The following is a 19249-nucleotide window of genomic DNA, read 5'->3' on the forward strand; positions in this document are numbered from 1 at the left end:
TTTTCCATGCTGCTGGTTCTCCCTGGCTGTCTGGCCATCCCTGGGTATCTGCTTGTGTTTAAGGTGGGGGGTGAGTGGGTTTCCTCTGTTGAACATGGGTAGACCAGCTTCAGTGACTGGCAGTCACTTTAGGGTCTGTATGGGGGTGAGAGGGGATGAGACCGTGTAGGAAGGGCAGCCCTGCGGCCACCCCTAATACAAGAAGGGCTCGTTTCTGGGGTGCCAGAGCCCCCCACCCTGGTTCTTCCTGAGCAGTTGATGTCATTTTTGTGATTGAGAGTTTTGTGTGTTGAGTTTGCCTGGGTAAATGCTGGCCTGTCTCCCGCTCCGAGTGAGGGATGGGAAGGAGGGAGCAGCATCCTGACTGTAGCCAACCTTCATTACCTCCCACCCCATTGTGTTCTGCCTCCTCCCTACTGGCACAGGCCCCTATAATGGGGTGCTCTGGGTTGCTGCCCTTGTCTGTCACCACACTTGGGTCTGCAAGAGGCTGTTTCATTCTCCTGCTCTGCCAGCCATCCCTGGTTGGCCACTTTGGGACTTTTGTGAGAGAAGGAGCAGCAGACTGGTTGTAGAATTCCAGGCCCCGGAACTCACCTACGCTGACCCTCTCATGTTACAGACTAGACTGAGGAGGGTCAGAATGGGAATTGCCTTCCTGCCCTGCAGGGGTGCAGAGTGTGGCTCCCATGGAGCAGCATGGGTGGGTGGACTCCGGGAGGCCTGTGAAGCCAGGGCATGGGCCTGCAACCCCCAGGCGTTGGAGACCACTGGCCCGGCATGGGTGTGTAGTGCAGCCTGCTTTGTGGTGTACTTAGGGGGTCCACTGCCAGGAGCCTGGGGCCCTGACCTGTACCTACCCGTGGGCCCTGCAGCTTCAGCACCTGAAATGCTGTTTTATCCTAGGCCGTGTCCTCTGCCTCCATCCCAGGCGTGGGCGGGAGGGCAGGGGCCCACCTTCATCTCTGCCTTGATGGATTTGTCACAGAAGCTCTTGGAGGTGGGGCATGTGGGAGGGGTGTTGAGAGACCAGGGTGTTGGGTGTTGCGGGCCCTTCCCCAGAGAGGGTGTGAAGGCGGGGCCAGGTGCGGATACTGATGCTCTGCCCCTGTGCCCACAGGTGAGAGGCCCTTCGCCTGCAGCTGGCAGGACTGCAACAAGAAGTTCGCGCGCTCCGACGAGCTGGCGCGGCACTACCGCACGCACACGGGCGAGAAGAAGTTCAGCTGCCCCATCTGCGAGAAGCGCTTCATGCGCAGCGACCACCTGACCAAGCACGCGCGCCGCCACGCCAACTTCCACCCGGGAATGCTGCAGCGGCGCGGCGGGGGCTCGCGGACCGGCTCCCTCAGCGACTACAGCCGCTCCGACGCCAGCAGCCCCACCATCAGCCCGGCCAGCTCGCCCTGAGCCCGCCACAGCCATGAGCAGCCGCTCCCACCCCCTCGTGAGTCCCTGGCCTTTCCTTTTGTAATAAGAAAGAAGAGAGAGAACTTGATGCAAAGTCCACGAAAAAACAATTTTTTTCACCTCAGGTGTCAAAGTAAATTTGTTAAAAAAACAAAAAAACACACACAAAAATTTCAAAAAACACCACCCACCAAATTGCACAATAGATACACCCACAAAGTTGAGATTCAGCGTTGTTGAACCCCCTTTCTCAGGGATGGACACGTTCCACGAGGTCAGTGAGGACACCCCTTCCTGCCGCCTTACTCTGTACATAGATTTGCACTCTGGAGTTTTCTGTTAGGTTCGGGAACACGCTGGGGACAGAGCAGGCCAGCCAGTCTGGTGGAGCTCAGCGTCTGGCTGGCTGGCCAGCCTGTGGGTCTGTTGGGAGCAGATGTGCTCACTGACGTTTGTGCCTCCAGGGCAGATTCCTAAGCAGCTGGCCTGACCTCTTCCTGCCCAGCCCCCAACCCAGTCTCTGGCCTCTGCCCAACGAGCCTGGCTGGGCTTGCAACGCAGCTGATTCTGAGACAGGCCCCTGCAGAGGGATGCCTTAAAGCTGTCCCTGGCTGGAGGAGCACTCCACCTTGGGGACAGTGGAGGGGGCCTTCAGCCCTCTGCACCCTGCCTGCCTCACACCCCGCCTTCAGGAGCCCTCTCCTACGGCGCTAGGGAGCACTGGAAGCAGAGATGCCAGCCCTGGCTGAGCGTAGCACTGCACCGTCCGACCTCCGAGGCAGGGGCCGGGGTCACACCTGCCAGGACTCCGCTTCTCCGTGTCCCTGCAGAAGGCACGCAGGACCCTGTCACTATTATACCTGGGCCTCTGATGGGGAATTCTGGTCTTCTAAAAAGATGTTAGAAATTCCTGGTGGCACATCCAGTTCCGGAGTTTGCCCGCATGGGCACTTTTGTTGGAAACAGTGGGCAGGTCATGGGGCCTCCTCATCAGAGGGTCTGTGTGAGCGGCTGTGCATGTGGCAGCGCACCATGCTTCACAGAGACCATTCTGTAGCAAGAGACCGGAACATTGTGACTTGGACCTTTTCAGGAGTGGCGCGGATGTTACAGGAAATGCAGTCGGAGAGGGCGCATTCTATTTCCTCCGCAGGGAATGCCAGATAGAAAGTTGCAGGCAACACTTTTCTCAGACCCACCATGTCCCCAACTCAGACTTAGCAAACCTCCAGCCTCTCCGTTTCCCCTGGACTCCTCCTCCCTTTTCCTCCTGCTTCTCCTTGTCCTGCCTGGAGGCTCCAGGCCACACCCAGCTGGTGGGGCTGCTCCAGTGCCCCATCACCGGCCTTCTCCTGGCAGGAGAGGAGGAGCAGAGAGCTGGGTCCTGGGCTGGGATTCGAGCCCTGGGTGGGGGTCAGTCAAGCCGTGGTCCAGCAAACTCCTCTGCAGATGGCTGGAGTGTCGACCCCAGGCTTGTGGCCCAGGTATCACCTTCCCTTCCTCCTGAGAGTTGAGGCCTGTAAATACAAGGGCCCAGGACAGAGTGTGTGCGTGCGTGTGGGTGTGTGCGCGCGTGAGCACACACGCGTGTGTTGGGGGGGGTGGGGGGATTGGGGTGGACTCAGGGTATCTTGCCAGAGATACCTGTTTTGATGAGTACCTATTTTGATGCAAAGGAACGGCCCTGGGACCTCAGAGGGCCACAGATGGGCTTCCTGGGCCTAGCGTGCCTTGGTTGTGGCCATCCTGCTTCTACTCAGCCCTGCCATGCTATGGGGTGCAGCACAAACCCGGGACCCAGGCCTAGCCACTGCCCACAGCTGATGGTCACTGTTTTGGCTGGCTCCAGAGTGGACAGGTACGCTCTGTCCACAGCAGCTGCTCAGGCACAGTATGCCGTCAGGTGCCCGCTTCTTACCACTGTGTGTCAGCTGGGATTGGCCGACAGCGTGGTGGTGACTTCTAGATAGACCGATGGGCCCTAAATTGGGCGGTGGCATTGTTTCTGCTGTGGTGGGAACTGGCAGGGAGAGGGTCACCTCCACTCTGGTTGGATGCGGAGCTGGTCCCTCTGGCTGCCATGCTGTGTTGGGGCTCCCTGACCTCCCTGCTTGCATTGGGTCTGGGAGAGAGAGTGGAATATTTGGTAGGGACCTTGACAGAAGAGAGCCCTGGGTGCTTGTGGTGCAAAGATCTTCATGCCCAGTTCCAAAGTGAGGTCCCTCCCAAAGTTGTTTTCGTGTGAGGCAGAGAAAGCCACACTCTGAATACATTTTATGTCTCAGGAATTCACATTCCAGGTTCAGGAATTTTATTCCAAAGTCCTTTGGTGCACTCACCGTCCACCGTTCCCCAAGGCAGGGAGAGGGAGCGGCCCGTCCCTGGGAGGCTGGCAAAGTGCTCTCCAGGGAGGGGTCAGACGTCCTTGTGATCTGCCCAGGGTGTCACGGAAGGAGATTTTCTAGCTCCACATCTGTCTGCACATAGAAAGGAAAAGATAGGACTCTAAACCTAGTCATCTTGGAATAAAAAGAAGAGCTGGTTTGTTTTAGAGCAGGGCGGGGGGTGGGGGAGGGAAGCGGGTGTTGGCTGTTTCCAAAGAGAGCACTTAATTTAATTTTTCCTTTAAATGACCCAGGGCTGTTCCGTCTGATAGATGGAAGGGTAACATTGCCTTAAAACAGAAATATGCAGGCGTTGGCTATTTTTGGCATAAGAGTGTGTCTTCATTCCCAAAGTGGTTCTCTTTAATGGCAGGGTGCGGTCCTTAGGCCCCAGCCTGGACTGGGAAATGGGGGTAGGGCACCAGGAGAGAAATCCTCCTGGGTACTCCTGGCCAGACCCTCCTGAATCATCTGCGGCTTAAACTCATCTCGCTTGAAGGGCAGGGAGAAACCCATGAATCTCAGGCACGGTTCACACGGGTCCTCAAGGGCAGATTTCCATTTCATCATGAAGTGAGGGACTCCTGTGGAAGAGGGTGGTGGGCCTTGGAACGCTGCCTCCACTGAAGCGGGCACACAAGGCGGACCCTCCTGAAACAGCCTTCATTTTCTTCAAACATGCAGAATGTTTTCCCAGACTGCGTCTATTTCAGGGTCTTCCATTTTTGTGGTTTATGGCCATGCTTGCCAGTTTTGGTGGGGTTGAGGAACCCATAGGACTCATAGAAATAATAGTGAAAACTCAAACCCTTATTTTGGGACTTCAGTTCTCGTGGTCCATAGGGGCAGAGATGTCAAAGTGAAGGTTGCCTGAGTGAAGGGAGAGTTCCCCTATAAAAGGCCTAAAATTGATTTGGGGCTCAGCCATCAAGGGGCTGGTGTTGCTCCTGTCCCAGACAAGGAAGCCCCTCTTTACATCAGCCATATTAGGGGAACGGTTGTCAGCTCCCCAAATGCCTACTGGATCCTACAGCCATACAGGAAAACAGACGGACACAGCCCTTTCCTCAAAGAGCCCTGGGGTCCTGTCCTGCAGGATGCTGCGTAGGAATGGGCAGAGATGTCCTGGATGGGAACGTGGTCCTGGAGGTGCCCTACCTGCATCCTGCTGCACCCCCACCCACGACACTCGAGTGCAAGATCGCCTCACTCCTAACCCTGACTTTATTCCCAGGCCCCACACCAAGGCAGGTGCAGGATTCGCCACGGTGCAGCCTCCGGGTACAAACATCTGAGGCACTGGCGATCCCAGTCCTTGCAGCACCCTGAACACAGCTCAGACCAGTGAGGGGTGATTCAGAGGTGGGGATGGGCAGAGAGGGCTGGCCACTCTGCCTCAGGACTTGACCTCAAGTGTTCTGTCTCCCCACCCGGTGTGTCCAGAAGACCAGCCTCTTTCTTGCCAGAAGCAGGTGCTAAGATGGACTGCACAGGGTCCCGGCACTCCCTCGGGACCCATTCAGGATCTCAGCTGGGCAGGGGTGCCACCCAACAGGAAGATGTGATCTGAGCAATAGTGTGGCCTTGTTTCTCCGCTTCTGGTTGTGGCTGTGTGTACAGGGCTACCTGACTATTTTGACTTCTGACTGGTGTCACTAATTTTCTTTCCCCCATTTAAAAAAGGTCATTTAGTCAAAGACACAGTGCTAGAGGTTTAAAGGGTGTAATGTGTTGGTCACATCACAACCAGTAAGAAACGCTTGGTAGGTTATCCACATCTTTTGCTGACTGTTTCCATATACAATTCTGGTCACCATATTTTCCAAAGCTAAAATCTGAGGCGTGGGCTGATGGTTTTTGAAATCAGGATTACCCCAGGAAGAACCAGGTCCTATTACTAATTTTCCTGATTCTGAGGCTCTGAAGGCTTGTCTGAGACACATTCCGGAGACCTTTGTACCAGAACTTGGATGCACAGTCCACCTTACTACTGATACACGCCTGAGCACCCTTTAGGGCGAGGCGCCGCCTCCTGCCTGCTGTCCTGTCCCTCAGCATCAGAAGAGTAGAATTCAGCAGGAGACGGGAGCCCGGTGTCCATGAGGGAAGAGGGGTCGCGCTTGGTTTCTACTGACCCCCATGAAGATTTCAGACTTGCAGTGCGGCCACCTGGCCCTGCCCTGCCTCTCTCTTTCTCATACAGCTTTAAAACTTTACTACTTTTATTTAAAAATGAACTGGATGGGAGAGAAGTAGCGTCCCCTACCCTACAAGTCACACATTCCGGGGAGGGGGGTGGGGGGTGGAGGCAGGAAGTCATGGGGGTGGGGGTGGGAGCACGGGAACAGCTTTCTTAAGGCCTCAGGGTCCTGTTTTCCCTGGCCTCTTCTAGAGGGCCCGTGGACAGGTCGCAGTGCGTGCTTATTTGGAAACCAGGTGTGTGAGCCGAATGCCTGCGAGGCCATGCACTCAGCAGAGGAGCCCTTGTACCTGGCTGCCCTGAGAGGAGCAAGAGGCCACCTCCCATGTGGCTCTAGACACCACGTGGGCTCATTAGCCCCAGCGTCTGTGCCGGCTCCAGGTGCCTGCCTCTGGGTGTGTGAGTGGGAGACTTTGCTCCCTGGCCTCATCCTAGAGAGGCCCCTGGTGCCTAGTGCTGAGGCCTCCGGGGCTGGAAAGCCTCAGCAGAAAGGAGGCACTACTGAGCAACTATGCATTGTCATTGTCGGGTTTGGGGCTTGCGGTGGTTCCTTGGTGACTGGGAATTGCTTGTGTGCATGTGTTGGGTGCATGCTTCCGGGTCTCAGCTGCCCCAGGCCCGCACAGGCAACCCCTTCCCATCCAAAGCCATTGGTGGAGCTTCTCTGGAATCATTTGCCAAAAGCCCAAGGCAGAATCCAAGGGTCCAAGACCATTTCCATGGAGCTCATGTTTTTCTTTTCTGTAGGAACTTTTTTTTAACCAGCACCCACCATAATTCCGAAGGCCACGTTTCATCTTTCCTGGATCACTACAGTGAAGTATTACAGTTGTACAGTTCCCAGTCTGGCCTTGGCTTGCTCGGATAAAACTTTGTATGTATTTTGTATGGCATAGATTCTATATTGTAATGATGTCCTATGCAAAAAGAAAAATTAACGAAATTGTAAATTTTATTGTTTTAACGTGTATGCATGTTTAGTGACGTTTACATTTTGAAATAAAATTTATGATTCATTATTTTATTTGCTGGAGCTAGTTTCTTTGAAGAGCATGTCTTGCAGAGGCTCTGGGAGGGGAAGGGAACTGAAATGCACAAACTCAAGCAGTTGCAATTGACTGAGGGACTGAAGCTTGCCTGGAACTTGGCGGGTCCTATTTTGGAAGGAAGGCTTTGCAGAAGAGCTCTTGCACACAGTGGGTGCTCTTCTGGCTTCCCCTCCTGCCCATGGGAAGCTATTTCAGCTCTTCACATTCCCACCGCTCCGTCCATCCGAAGGAGCACGGAGGAGAACGGGATGTGGCGATGGCAGATTCCCTCAAAGGGCACAGCACCTTTCCCTCAAAGTCCCCCCAGAACACCTGGACTTCCTTTTCCTGGGCAGCAGCCACTGCTTCTTTCAACCCCAGATGCGCTGCTTGCCTCACCCGTCAGCCTAGAGTCTAGAAAACTCCCCTGTTTCTAGCTACCAAAGTTCCTACAACCTACCACGGGCACTGACCCCAAAGTGTGCTCCAGCAAGGACGGGTCCCAGGACCCTGGGAGTCTGGGGAGTAGGAAGGCAGGTGTTGATAGCAGAGCCCGTTTAAGTCCCCAATGAACACTAACTGCCCCTGGCTGTCCCCAGGGCAGATGATGTCCTCATCAGAGGCAGTGGGAAGCTGGCAGCTAGTGGAGGAGGTGGCTGCTGGGGTGGAGGTCTGGCCCGAACCCTGTTCTAGCCACAGCGCGTAGAAGGGAGGTGCTGGTGCAGCCGCATCTCAGCCTCACCCAGGGGTAGACCAGCGCTGCATCTGGGCTGTACACTGTTCATACATGACTACCTGTTCTTTTTTCTTTTTTTTGAGACACAGTCTCGCTGTGTAGCCCCACTTGTTGCTGTCACCGAGGCTGGAGTGCAATGGTGGCAATCTCAGCTCACTGCAACCTCTGCCTCTCAGGTTCGAACGATTCTCCTGCCTCAGCTCCCTGAGTAGCTGGGATTACAGATGTCTGCCACCACGCCCAGGTAATTTTTGTATTTTTAGTAGAGACGAGGTTTCACCATATTGGCCAGGCTGGTCTCAAACCCTTGACCTCAGGTGATCCACTGGCTCAGCCTCCCAAAGTGCTGGGGATTACAGGATTGAGCCACCATACCAGGCCTGTGATTACCTGTTCATAGGGTAAATGAAAACCACCACAAAATGTGAAGTGTTAATAACAAATACAGGCATCGCAGTTGATTAGACATGGTTTTTCCTGAAGCTACCCTGACACCAGCTGGCATTGCCTGATGAACGTTTGTTTTCTGTATCATAGACTGGGGGGAGGGAGGCGTGAAATGAATGCACCCAGGCACATACTGAACAGTCATAAAAACAAGCACACATTTTTCAAACAAAGTCTTTTTGGTACTGAGACGTTTGGAGCCCATTCTTGGAGTATTTTCCCAGGACAGCCACTGCTCCGCCTTCTCAGAGCCATTTATTGCTCAGTAACTTCCCCAGATAGCAGCAACTGCAGGGTGGATCCGCTTCCATAAATAGTTGTCAGAGGATCCCAGATGCTTAAAAAATATTGACAGGAAAAAAAAAAAAGCCTGTCAGTTATGTCACTGCTGAGATTTGAAACCCCTCCTAGTATTTCTTTCCAGAAGACTGGGGGACCCACCATTCATGGAGCCCCCATCCCAGGAATGAGGGGTCTCCTAAGGCCTTCAGAGGCCCCCGGTAATGGAGAAAAAAAGCAAGCAATAGATTTTCCCGGCGTTTGAAGAACAAATGTATGAGTGTCTCTGGCATGCGCATAGCACATTTTCTTCTCACACTTTCTTTTTGGACCAGGTCACAAAGCAGTTTCGGGTGGCGGGGAGGGTCTGTGGCTGACAGGTCCTCTGTGCTGAGCAGAGATGACAGTGTCCTGGAGGCAGGCCTGAGAGGCCAGCCTCAGGACACTCCTGGACCTGACCCTTTTTCCATATTTCTCAGGACTTGGATTAGAAGTCAGGTTTGTGGCAGTTAGGCGAAGTGCTGTGTCTGGCTGCATAGTGACCCAGGTGAGGGGAAGCATCTGGTGGAGGGCGGAGGTGCACTCCCCAAGAGGGTCGAGCCTGGCAAAGGTTCACAGTGACATCTGCCCCTCTAAAGAAAGACTTCTGGCCGGGCGCAGTGGTTCACGCCTGTAATCCCAGCACTCTGGGGGGCCAAGGAAGGCAGATCACCTAAGGTCAGGATTTCGAGTTCAAGACTAGCCTGACCAACATGGAGAAACCCTGTCTCTACTAAAAATTCAAAAATGTGGCTTGTGCCTGTAGTCCCAGCTACTTGGGAGGCTGAGGCAGGAGAATCGTTTGAACCCGGGAGGCAGAGGTTGCAGTGAGCCGAGATCACGCAACTGCACTTCAGCATGGACAACAAGAGCAAAACTCTGTCTCAAAAACAAATAAATTAATAAAGAAGGACTTCCCAACCCTTGGTGCTGGCCTGTAGACAGTGAGCACCCTGTCGCTGGAGGCATTCAAGCAGGGGCTGAAACACTGCTTGCCAGGAATTCCATGAAGGGACTGGTGTTCTGGATGGGGGCCCAGTTAGCATTCAGAGGAAGGGCCACAGTGTTTTCCAAGTGGACTCACTGGGGTGTAATCATCAAGACCCTCTGACACTTTTCTCCTAGCCTTGTCGGTCATGTTGGGGTGTGGACTGGCCTTTTCTGGGTTGGGTTTGGCTGCAGAAGGCCTTGAATAACAGACTAGGCGATGTGTAGCTTATTCTGGGGACATGGGTGGCTCAATCACCCCCAATCAAACCTCATCTAGGCCATGCTAAAATTCCTGCCATTAGCACCACTCCTAAAAAGTCTCCTACGTGGAAAGCAGTAAAGACATGCGGCTACTCCTGGCAGGGCTGCTATCTCTGCACCAACTTTCCTCCACCGTTACGCATCAGAGACCAGCATTCCAATGGTACATAGGACAGGCAGGTTTGTACAGAAGACAGTGTTGGAAACAGAAGGCCTGTATTAATTGCCAGTTGCTGGCCGGGCACAGTGGCTTATGCCTGTAATCCCAGCATTCTGGAAGGCCAAGGCAGGCAGATCACGAGGTCAGGAGTTTGAGACCAGCCTGGCTAACATCATGAAACCCCATCCCCACTAAAAATACAAAAATTAGCCGGGCATGGTGGCGGGTGCCTGTAATCCCAGCTACTCGGGAGGCTGAGGCAGGAGAACGGCTTGAACCCGGGAGCTGGAAGTTGCAGTGAGCGAAGATCGCGCCATTGCACTCCAGCCTGGGTGACAGTGCAAGACTCTGTCTCAAAAAAAAAAAAAAAAAAAGAATGCCTATTCCTGCTGTAACAAATTACCATAAGCAGTGGCTTAAAGCAACACAAATTTATTCTTTTATTCTCTTGCAGCTCTGGAGGTCAGAAGTGCAAAACAAGTCTTACAGGGCTAAAATCCAGGTGTCATCAGGGCTGCTTCCTTCTGGAGTCTGTTTTCCTTCCCAGCTTGTAGAGGCCACCTACGTTCCTTGGCTTGTGGCCTCCACTGTCTTCAAATCCATCAGAGTAGCGTCTCCTCTCTGACCTCCTAATCTCCCTCTTATAAGGACCTCTGTGATTACCCTGTGAGGCTGAGATGTGGCTGCACATCAGGCTGCCCCCAACCCTGAACTAGTCCAGGATGAGCCCCCCATCCACCCCAGCCTTCATGTCCTTCCTGCACTCCCCTGAGCTGGGGGGAGCAAACTGGCAGCTTAGGCTGCAGGGCTTGATGAACTCCTGCCTAGTGGAAGGAGCCTGCATCCCACTCTCCATGACCCAAGCAAATTCACAAAACATAGTTGAATTAAACTGGACTGAGCATCTCTTCCACCTGTGTTTTGTCATCCTTCATAGTATTCCCTATCAACTATTCAGCTTTAAAAAGTAGGAGTAATAGTAAAAATAATTGTCACTTCACTACAGTTCTTAAAAGCCGATCAGTTCTTGAAGACCTGCACCCCAGTTCACCTGCCGCTGCCTGCACAGCCGTTGCTCAGGGCGGAGAAAGGTCTGGTGTCTCCATGCCAGACACAGCTGGGCCTTCAGCTCTGAGCAGCCTGCCACGCAGCTGTGGAAAGAAGTCTTTTCCTGAGCCTTGCCTTCACCTGGGAAGCAAGCTTGGCATGGTCTGTGTGGGGTCATGGTGAAGTTCCCAGTGGTGTGCAAGATGTCAGATGCTGGGAACTGTACCCATGCCAGATACTCAGGCCCCCAGGCCAGGCCTCCACTCTCACATGCCACTGGGAAATGATCCCTGTGGACAGAGACTGGGACTGACCTGGGACACAGAGGAAGGCTGTCCCACACTGCACTCCCTGTCCCAGAGGCCTGCCGGGCAGCAGCCACTTGCCCAGATCCTGGGCCAGAGGGTTGCTTGCTGAGCTGTACCCTCTGAGCACTCTCAGAGGGAGGTGTGAGTAGTCCCAACTTAGGGCTGCAGAGGGTACGAGGCTCAGAGGGTTGAAGTGGCCTTCTCAAGGTCACACAGCTGGCAAAAGTCACGGAGGGACCCTGGCCTGATTGGACCACTGGCCACAGCTGCCTTTTAAGCTCTGAGTTCTAAAGGCTTCTAACCTGTCTAGGGGTACCTTTGTCTATTCTCTGGCATTGTGGGACAGGCCCAGAAGACTGACAGGCCCCATGACACAGGGCTGGTGACTTAGCATTTTTCTGGCTGCTGCATTTCTGGGGCCTGAACACTGGCCAGTGTGGGCCTGCACCTGGCAGCTCAGTGTGTCCAACACAATGTCCTCTAAAAAGATGAGCAAGCTGCCCTCAGGGGGGCCCAGTCCCAGGCACTGAGAGGTTCAGACCTCCCTTCAGGGCCCACCAAGCAACCAGGCAAAGCCCTTTCCCCTGCATAGCTGTGACTCCCTGTGCCCAGGCTGCCAATGTGTCTAGGTACCGCGTCCACTCACTCAGACCTCTTGGAACTCAGAGACAGACAGTACAAAGTCGTGACGGGCGTTGCCCTCATTTACAAGCACATGATAGGCCCAAGGAGCTCAGTCTGGGTGTCCTGACCCCAGCTCCAGGGCTCATTCTTGACCCCTGCCCCATCATAATGTCTTCCATTCCCAACCTCACAATTAGGTAATCATTTACTTATGAATGGGCCAGGGGACCAGGGAGAATCAACAGTAAATATCAAGATGGCCTGCATAATCAGCAGACTTCCTCTGCACCTCCTAAGAGGGGTCCTCACCTCAACACCAGCAACACAAGGTGTTTTGGGAAAGTGGTTATTGCATGCTTACCCTGATGAACACAGCTGCTCCCTGTCTCTTGTCTGTCTCCTGCTCTTTTAACCATAAACACACTCCAGTGGGTTTTCTGAGATCGACTGTTGGCCTGTGGGGGCTGAACATGCTCAGAGCAGGGAGGATGGCCTCCTTCCCGGGCTCTGCAGTGCTCTCCCACCGTGGCCCAGTGGACTTTGTACATGAACCTTCCACTTTGGGAAGACCAGCTACTAGTTTGTGGAACCTGGATTACAATGGAAACACAACCTCTAAATCCAAGAGAACAGGTGCCTCTGCAGTGAGGGTCACAGGGCCAGGAGAGGCACACACAGGAGTGTCAGCGATGATGACAGCCTAGTGCTGAGGACAGGGTCGCACTCACACTTTCATTACATATGTTCTTGTGAATGCAGCGAATGTCACATAAGAACAACATTAAAAGAAAGTTATCTGTTAAAAATATCAAGATGGGCCGGGCGCGGTGGCTCACGCCTATAATCCCAGCACTTTGGGAGGCCAAGGCGGGCGGATCACGAGGTCAGGAGATCGAGACCATCCTGGCTAACACGGTGAAACCCTGTTTCTACTAAAAATGCAAAAAAAATTAGCTGGGCGTGGTGGTGGGCGCCTGTAGTCCCAGCTACTCGGGAGGCTGAGGCAGGAGAATGGCGTGAACCTGGGAGGCGGAGCTTGCAGTGAGCCGAGATCACGCCACTGCACTCCAGCCTGGGCAACAGAGCGAGACTCCATCTCACAAAATAAATAAATTAAAAAATATATATATATATCAAGATGTTTCGAATAGCTTAAATGTCCAGGAATAGGAGACTAATTCAATGAACCACATAACCTCCATTATCACTAATACCCAATCTATTATTAAGTGAAAGAGGTGAGGTAGGTTGCAAAACAGTACAGAAGTATGATCATGATTTATTAAAACATTTTTCTCTGTAGCTATATTGTGTTTACATGTTTAAATGCATAGAAAAAGGGTAGGTAGGCCAGGCGAGGTGGCTCACGCCTGTAATCCCAGCACTTTGGAAGGCTGAGGCAGGCAGATCACCTGAGCTCAGGAGTTCAAGACCAGCCTGACCAACATGGTGAAACCTCGTCTCTACTAAAAATACAAAAATTAGCCGGGTGTGGTGCCTGTAATCCCAGCTACTCAGGAGGCTGAGGCAGGAGAATGGCTTAAACCCTGGAGGTGGAAGTTGCAGTGAGCCGAGATCGCACCACTGCACTCCAACCTGGGTGAGAGCGAGGCTCCTTCTCAAAAACATAAGGACAGGTAAGAGACAGAACCAACTCAAGCAATTGTTACCTTTAGGTAGAGGACAACAGATGATTTTTATTTACTTATTTTTGTATGCTCTCTAAATTCTCAAAACTACTCAGGTATCACTTTTGTCATTAAAACTCACAATAGCACTTTTGTGAGGCTAAGAGCTTGCCAAAGGTAAGCTGGCTCAGTGTGTCCCCACTTCATCCCCCAAAAGATGTCCACCAACATTCATGAGCGTACTTTTGGACATACCCCAAATGCCCTCAACATGTCCACACAAGGACAGACACGCCCAAAGGCTGTCCACACGTTGATGCAAAGGGATGACGTAGAGCTGAGTGTGTCATCCCAAAGTCACCCAAAAACCATGCTGCACCACAAAAGCAAGCTGCTAAAGGAGCACCAAACACACCAAGCAACGCCATGTGCTACTCATGCATCCATACCTGCTATGGACTGAATGTTTGTGTCCCTGCCAAACTCACGTGTTGAACTCTAACCCTCAATAGGATGGCATTAGGAGGTAAGGCCTTTGGGAGGTGATTAGACCATGAGGGTGGATCTCATGATTTCATAATCCTCATGAATGGGATTGATGCCTTCACAAGAAGAGATGTGAGAGGGATGATCTCTCTCTCATCCATATGAGGATATAAGAAGGTGGTGGCCATCTGCAAACAAGGAGGAGAGCCCCCACCAGACGCTGGATCTGTCCGCACCTTGATCTTGGACTTCCCTGCCTCTAGAACTGTGAAAAGTAAATGTTTGTTGTTTAAGTCATCCAGTCTATAGTAATTAGTTTTAGCAGCCTGAACTGATAAGTATCTATAGACCAAGAGCATGAAACCTACATGATGAAGGTTAATCCCAAAGTCAGGACAAGGTGACTGAGAGGGGCCCAAGGGAGTTGCAACATTAGATTTATTTAGGATTTACAGGTATACCTTGTTCTAGTGCACATGATTTTATTGCACTTTGCAAATATTGTGTTTTTTAGAAATTGAAGATTTGTGGCAAATCCACCTTGAACAAGTCTATTGGTGCCATTTTTCCAACAGCACATGCTCACTTTGTGTCTTGGTCACATTTTGGTATTTCTCAAAATATTTCAAACATTTTTACTATTATTACATCTATTATGGTGATCTGTGATCAGTGATCTTTGATGTTACTCTTGTAATTGGAGTGCCATGAACCACTTCCATATAAGATGGCAAATTTAATTGATAAATGTGTGTGTTCTCACTGCTCCACCAACCTGCCTTTCCCTGTCTTTCTCCCTCTCCTCAGGCCTCCCTATTCCCTAAGACACAATATTGAAATTAGGCCAATTAATAACCCTACAATTGCCTCTAAGTGTTCAAGTGAAGGGAAGAGTCACAGGTCTCTCACTTTAAATCAAAAGCTAGAAATAGTTAAGCTAGTGAGGAAGCCATGTGAGGAAGTCTCAAAAGGTGAGGTAGGCTGTGCCAAGTAGTTAGCCACATTGTGAATGCAAAGGAAATGTTCTCGAAGGAACTTAAAAGTGTTACTCCAGTGAACGCATGAATGATACGAAAGTGAAATGGGCTTATTGCTGATATGGAGAAAGTTTCAGTGGCTTGGATAGAAGATCAAACCAGTCACAACATTCCCTTTAGTCAAAGCCTAATTCAGAGCAAGGTCCCTAACTTTCTTTCAATTCTACAAAGGCTAAGAGAAGCTACAAAGCTAGAGAAGAAAAGTTGGAAGCTAGCAGAGGTTTATTCATGATGTTTAAAGAAAGAAGGTATTAGGCTGGGCGCAGTGGCTCATGCCTGTAATCCTAGCATTTTGGGAGACCAAGGCAGGAGGATCACCTGAGGTCAGGAGTTTGAGACCAGCCTAGCTAACACGGTGAAACCCTGTTTCTACTAAAAGTACAAAAAATTAGCTGGGCGTGGTGGCGTGCACCTGTAATCCTAGCTACTTGAAAGGCTGAAGCAGGAGAATCACTTGAATCTGGGAGGCGGAGGTTGCAGTGAGCCGAGATCGTGCCTTGCACTCCACCTTGGGCAACAAGAATGAAACTCCATCTTAAAAAAAAAGAAAAGAAAAAAGAAAGAAGGCATCTCCACAACATAAAAGTGCAAGGTGAAGCAGCAAGTGCTGCTATAGAAGCTGCAGCAAGTTATCCAGAAGATCTAGCCAAGATCATTGATGAAGGTGGCTTTACTACACAACAGATTTTCAATGTAAATGAAACTGACTCTATTTGAGGAAGATCCCATCTAGGACTTTCAAAGCTAGAGATAAGTCAATGGCTGGCTTTAAAGGACAGGCTGGCTCTCTTGTTAAAGGCTAACACAGTTGATGACTTTAAGTTAAAGCCAGTGCTAATTTACCATTCGGAAAATCCTGGGACCATTAAAAATACACTAAATCTACTCTGCCTATGCTCTAGAAATGGAAGAACAAAGCCTGGATGACAGCACGCCTATTTACAGCATGGTTTACTGAATATTTTTAAGCCCACTTTGAGATCTACTGCTCAGGAAAAAAGACTCCTTTCTGATGAAACTTGAATGAATGAGGAGTTGCTTTTGTATGGATGAGCAAAAACAGTGGTTTCTTGAGATGGAATCTACTCCTTGTGAAGATGCTGTGAACATTGTTGAAATGACAGCAAAGGATTTAGAATATTCCATAAACTTAGTTGATAAAGCAGTGCCAGGGTTTGAGAGGACCGACTCCAATTTTGGAGGAAGTTTTACCGTGGGTAAAATGCTATCAGCATTGCACACTACAGAGAAGTCCATCACTAAAAGACTAGTCAATTGGGTGTGGCAAACTTCATTGTTGTCTTATTTGAAGAAATTGCCACAGCCACCCCAAACCTCAGCAACCACCACCTTGATCAGTCTGCAACCATCAACATTGAATCAAGACCTTCCAGCAGGAAAAAGACCAAAACTTGCTGAAGGCTTAGATGATTGTTAGCATTTGTTAGTGAAAAAAGTATTTTTAAATTAAGGTATGTACATTATTTTTATAGACAGAATGCTATTGCACACTTAATAGGCTACAGTATAGTTTAAACATAACTTTTATATGCACTGGGAAACCAAAAAATGTGTGTGACTCACTTTATTGTGATATTTGCTTTATTGCAGTGGTCTGGAACCAAACCCACAATATCTTTGAGGTCTGCCTGTACTAGAACTGGGTGGTGGGAAAAGTGGGGCTTGTTTTTCCTTTCTTTGTATTCACTGTAGGTGTGAAATGTTTGACAATTTGACAGTCTGTGACATGGTTCACAGATGTGGTTCCTGCATGTTATCAGGGCTTGGCCAGGTTCAGGCAGGCCTGCAGGCTGTCCCTACAACGGGCAGATTGAAGTGTGCACAGATGTCTGTGACAGGGCTGTGACCAGCCTGTGATCAGGCTATGACCAGGTTGCTGCCTGGACCAGGCAGAGCTTTGTCCCATAATAGGGGTGCTGCCAGGGAGTCTGGCACCTGGAGCACAGCCACTGGCTTGGACATGAGCCATCAAACAGCATGGAATAAAAATAGAACTGCTTCAGCAGGAGAGGAGACAGGCTGAGCTCCTTGCTAGGAGGCCTTTAAAACAAGAACAGGTTTCATTGATCTGAGACTAGGTAAGGATGCTGCTACGAGTCAGGAAGGAGTCGAAGTCATCTGTCCTGGTACCTGGAAGTGCCTGAACATGATGGGGCTGGGTGGTTATTATTATTCTCATCAGCTGGCACTGTAACTTTAGGTAAGCATTAGAAACTGTTTGTTTGTTTGTTTGTTTTCCCTTCATGTCTAGGGTATAGAATGCATGCTCTGTGTACAGTTGGTGACAGTTGTAAAACTGAGAAAGTGCCAGTGAAAATGATTTTAAAAATGAAACAGAAAGGCTGGGTGTGGTGGCTCACGCCTGTAATCCCAGCACTTTGGGAGGCTGAGGCGGGCAGATCACCTGAGGTCAGGAGTTCAAGACCAGCCTGACCAACATGGAGAAACCCTGTCTCTCCATGTAAAAATACAAAATTAGCCGGGTGTGGTGGTGCGTGTCTGTAATCCCTCCCAGCTACTCAGGAGGCTGAGGCAGGAGAATCGCTTGAACCCAGGAGGTGGAGGTTGCGGTGAGCCAAGATTTCAGCCTGAGCGACAAGAGCGAAACTCTGTCTCAAAAAAAAAAAAAAAAAGAAAAAGAAAAACAGTAAAATATGTTTATTTTATGGAGTATTGAGTCATGATGTTCAAGGACTTTGGAGGTAATTTGATTGTTGGTTTTATTTTTAAAATTCAGGAATTCTAATCATACATACGAACAAGGTTAAAAAATACCAAACAAACAAACAAACAAACAAAAACTAATGATAAGAATGTCTCTTTACCCATTCCCCGCCCCCCACACCAGTTCTACCACCTTGGGACTAAACTTTTTTTTTTTTTTTTTAGGGGACTAAACTTTTTATCGCTTCTGTTTTTAATTTGTTTTTGTCGTTATTCCCTTCAGTGTCAATAAAATACTTGTCCTCCTACTTTGTGATTTATGAGTATTTGACAAAATACACTGGCTTCCTAATATGAAAGATGAATACCGTTGACCATTGAACAACACGGGTTTGAACTGCGTGGGTCCACTTCCATGTAAATTTTCTCTTGCCTCTGCCACCCCTGAGACAGCAAGACCAGCTTCTCCTCTTCCTTCTCCTCCTCAGCCTACTCAACATGAAGACAATGAGAATGAACGAACACCTTTATAAGGATCCACTTCTACTTAATGAATACTAAATATATTCTTTCTTATAATTATTTTCTTAATAACATTTTCTTTTCTCTAGCTTACCATATTGTAAGAATGCAGAATATATCTCACATACAAAAGATGTGTTAATTATCTGTTCATGTGATCAGCAAGGCTTCTTCTCGTCAACAGGCTATCAGTAGTTAAATTTTTGAGGAGTCAAAAGTTTTATGTGGATTCTTGACTCAATGGGGGAGGGGATCAACGGTCCCAACCCCTATGTTGTTCAAGCATCAACTGTAATTACCTCCAGTCCCCTCTACCCTCTGCACCTTCTCCCTCCTCCCCCTGTGTTTACATTAGAGGAGTGTTTTAACTCTTCTGCAGATTCTCTCTGAAACTTTACATTAGCTCTTACTCCCCTATATTTACTACCATACCTTTGGTCTGCGTCTTGACTCCCCTTCATGGAAGGTGGGAGTAGGATGGCCTCTGCTATCCACTCTCTCTAGGTCCCACAACACCATCCTCCTCAGCCTTTACTTTTGCAGCTTAGTCTATAGTAAAAGTGGAGCCCAGTGGATTCGAACTGCAACAGTGGGAGCCTCTACACCCCTAGGCAGTTGGGCATGTCACTGTTACATGTTACTCACTGCACAGCTAACCACTGGGCCAGGGGCACATTTCTTTCTCTATGGGCCTAAAGTCATCAACACCACCACCACCGTCTCCAACCACATAAGGAAGATATTCTTAGCATCCAGAGCAAATGGGGCGAACTCATTTTGCCTTCCCTCGGGAACTGAAAATCCTATCCTATGTTAGTTTGCTTTACAGTGGAAGTTGAATTTTGTTATATACATTTTCCCTATAGCTTTTATTTGCCTTTCTTCCTTTTTATTAACAGAATAATATTAATAACAGAATAATAATGTGCCTTTGATGTGGCCTCAGTTTTGCCACCCTTTTATTCTCAAGACCTCCCC

At 50.1% G+C, this 19249-nt stretch overlaps 1 protein-coding gene across 3 annotated transcripts in view; it reads left to right on the forward strand.

Annotated features, from left to right (window-relative positions):
• Window positions 1-19249, forward strand: part of KLF13 (KLF transcription factor 13) — a 146816-nt gene that overhangs the window by 44463 nt on the left and 83104 nt on the right. For 2 of the 3 annotated variants that reach the window (XM_034938455.3, XM_034938454.3), the window contains exon 2: window positions 1121-1447. In XM_034938455.3, coding sequence (XP_034794346.1) covers window positions 1121-1410 — 290 coding nt within the window. In that variant the 3' untranslated portion in view covers window positions 1411-1447. Of the gene's footprint in view, window positions 1-1120; window positions 7019-19249 lie in introns of those variants that run through there. The other variant, XM_034938452.3, reaches the window with a different exon arrangement.

The sequence above is a fragment of the Pan paniscus genome, chromosome 16 (genome assembly GCF_029289425.2).
Source record: "Pan paniscus chromosome 16, NHGRI_mPanPan1-v2.0_pri, whole genome shotgun sequence".
NCBI lineage: Eukaryota > Metazoa > Chordata > Mammalia > Primates > Hominidae > Pan > Pan paniscus.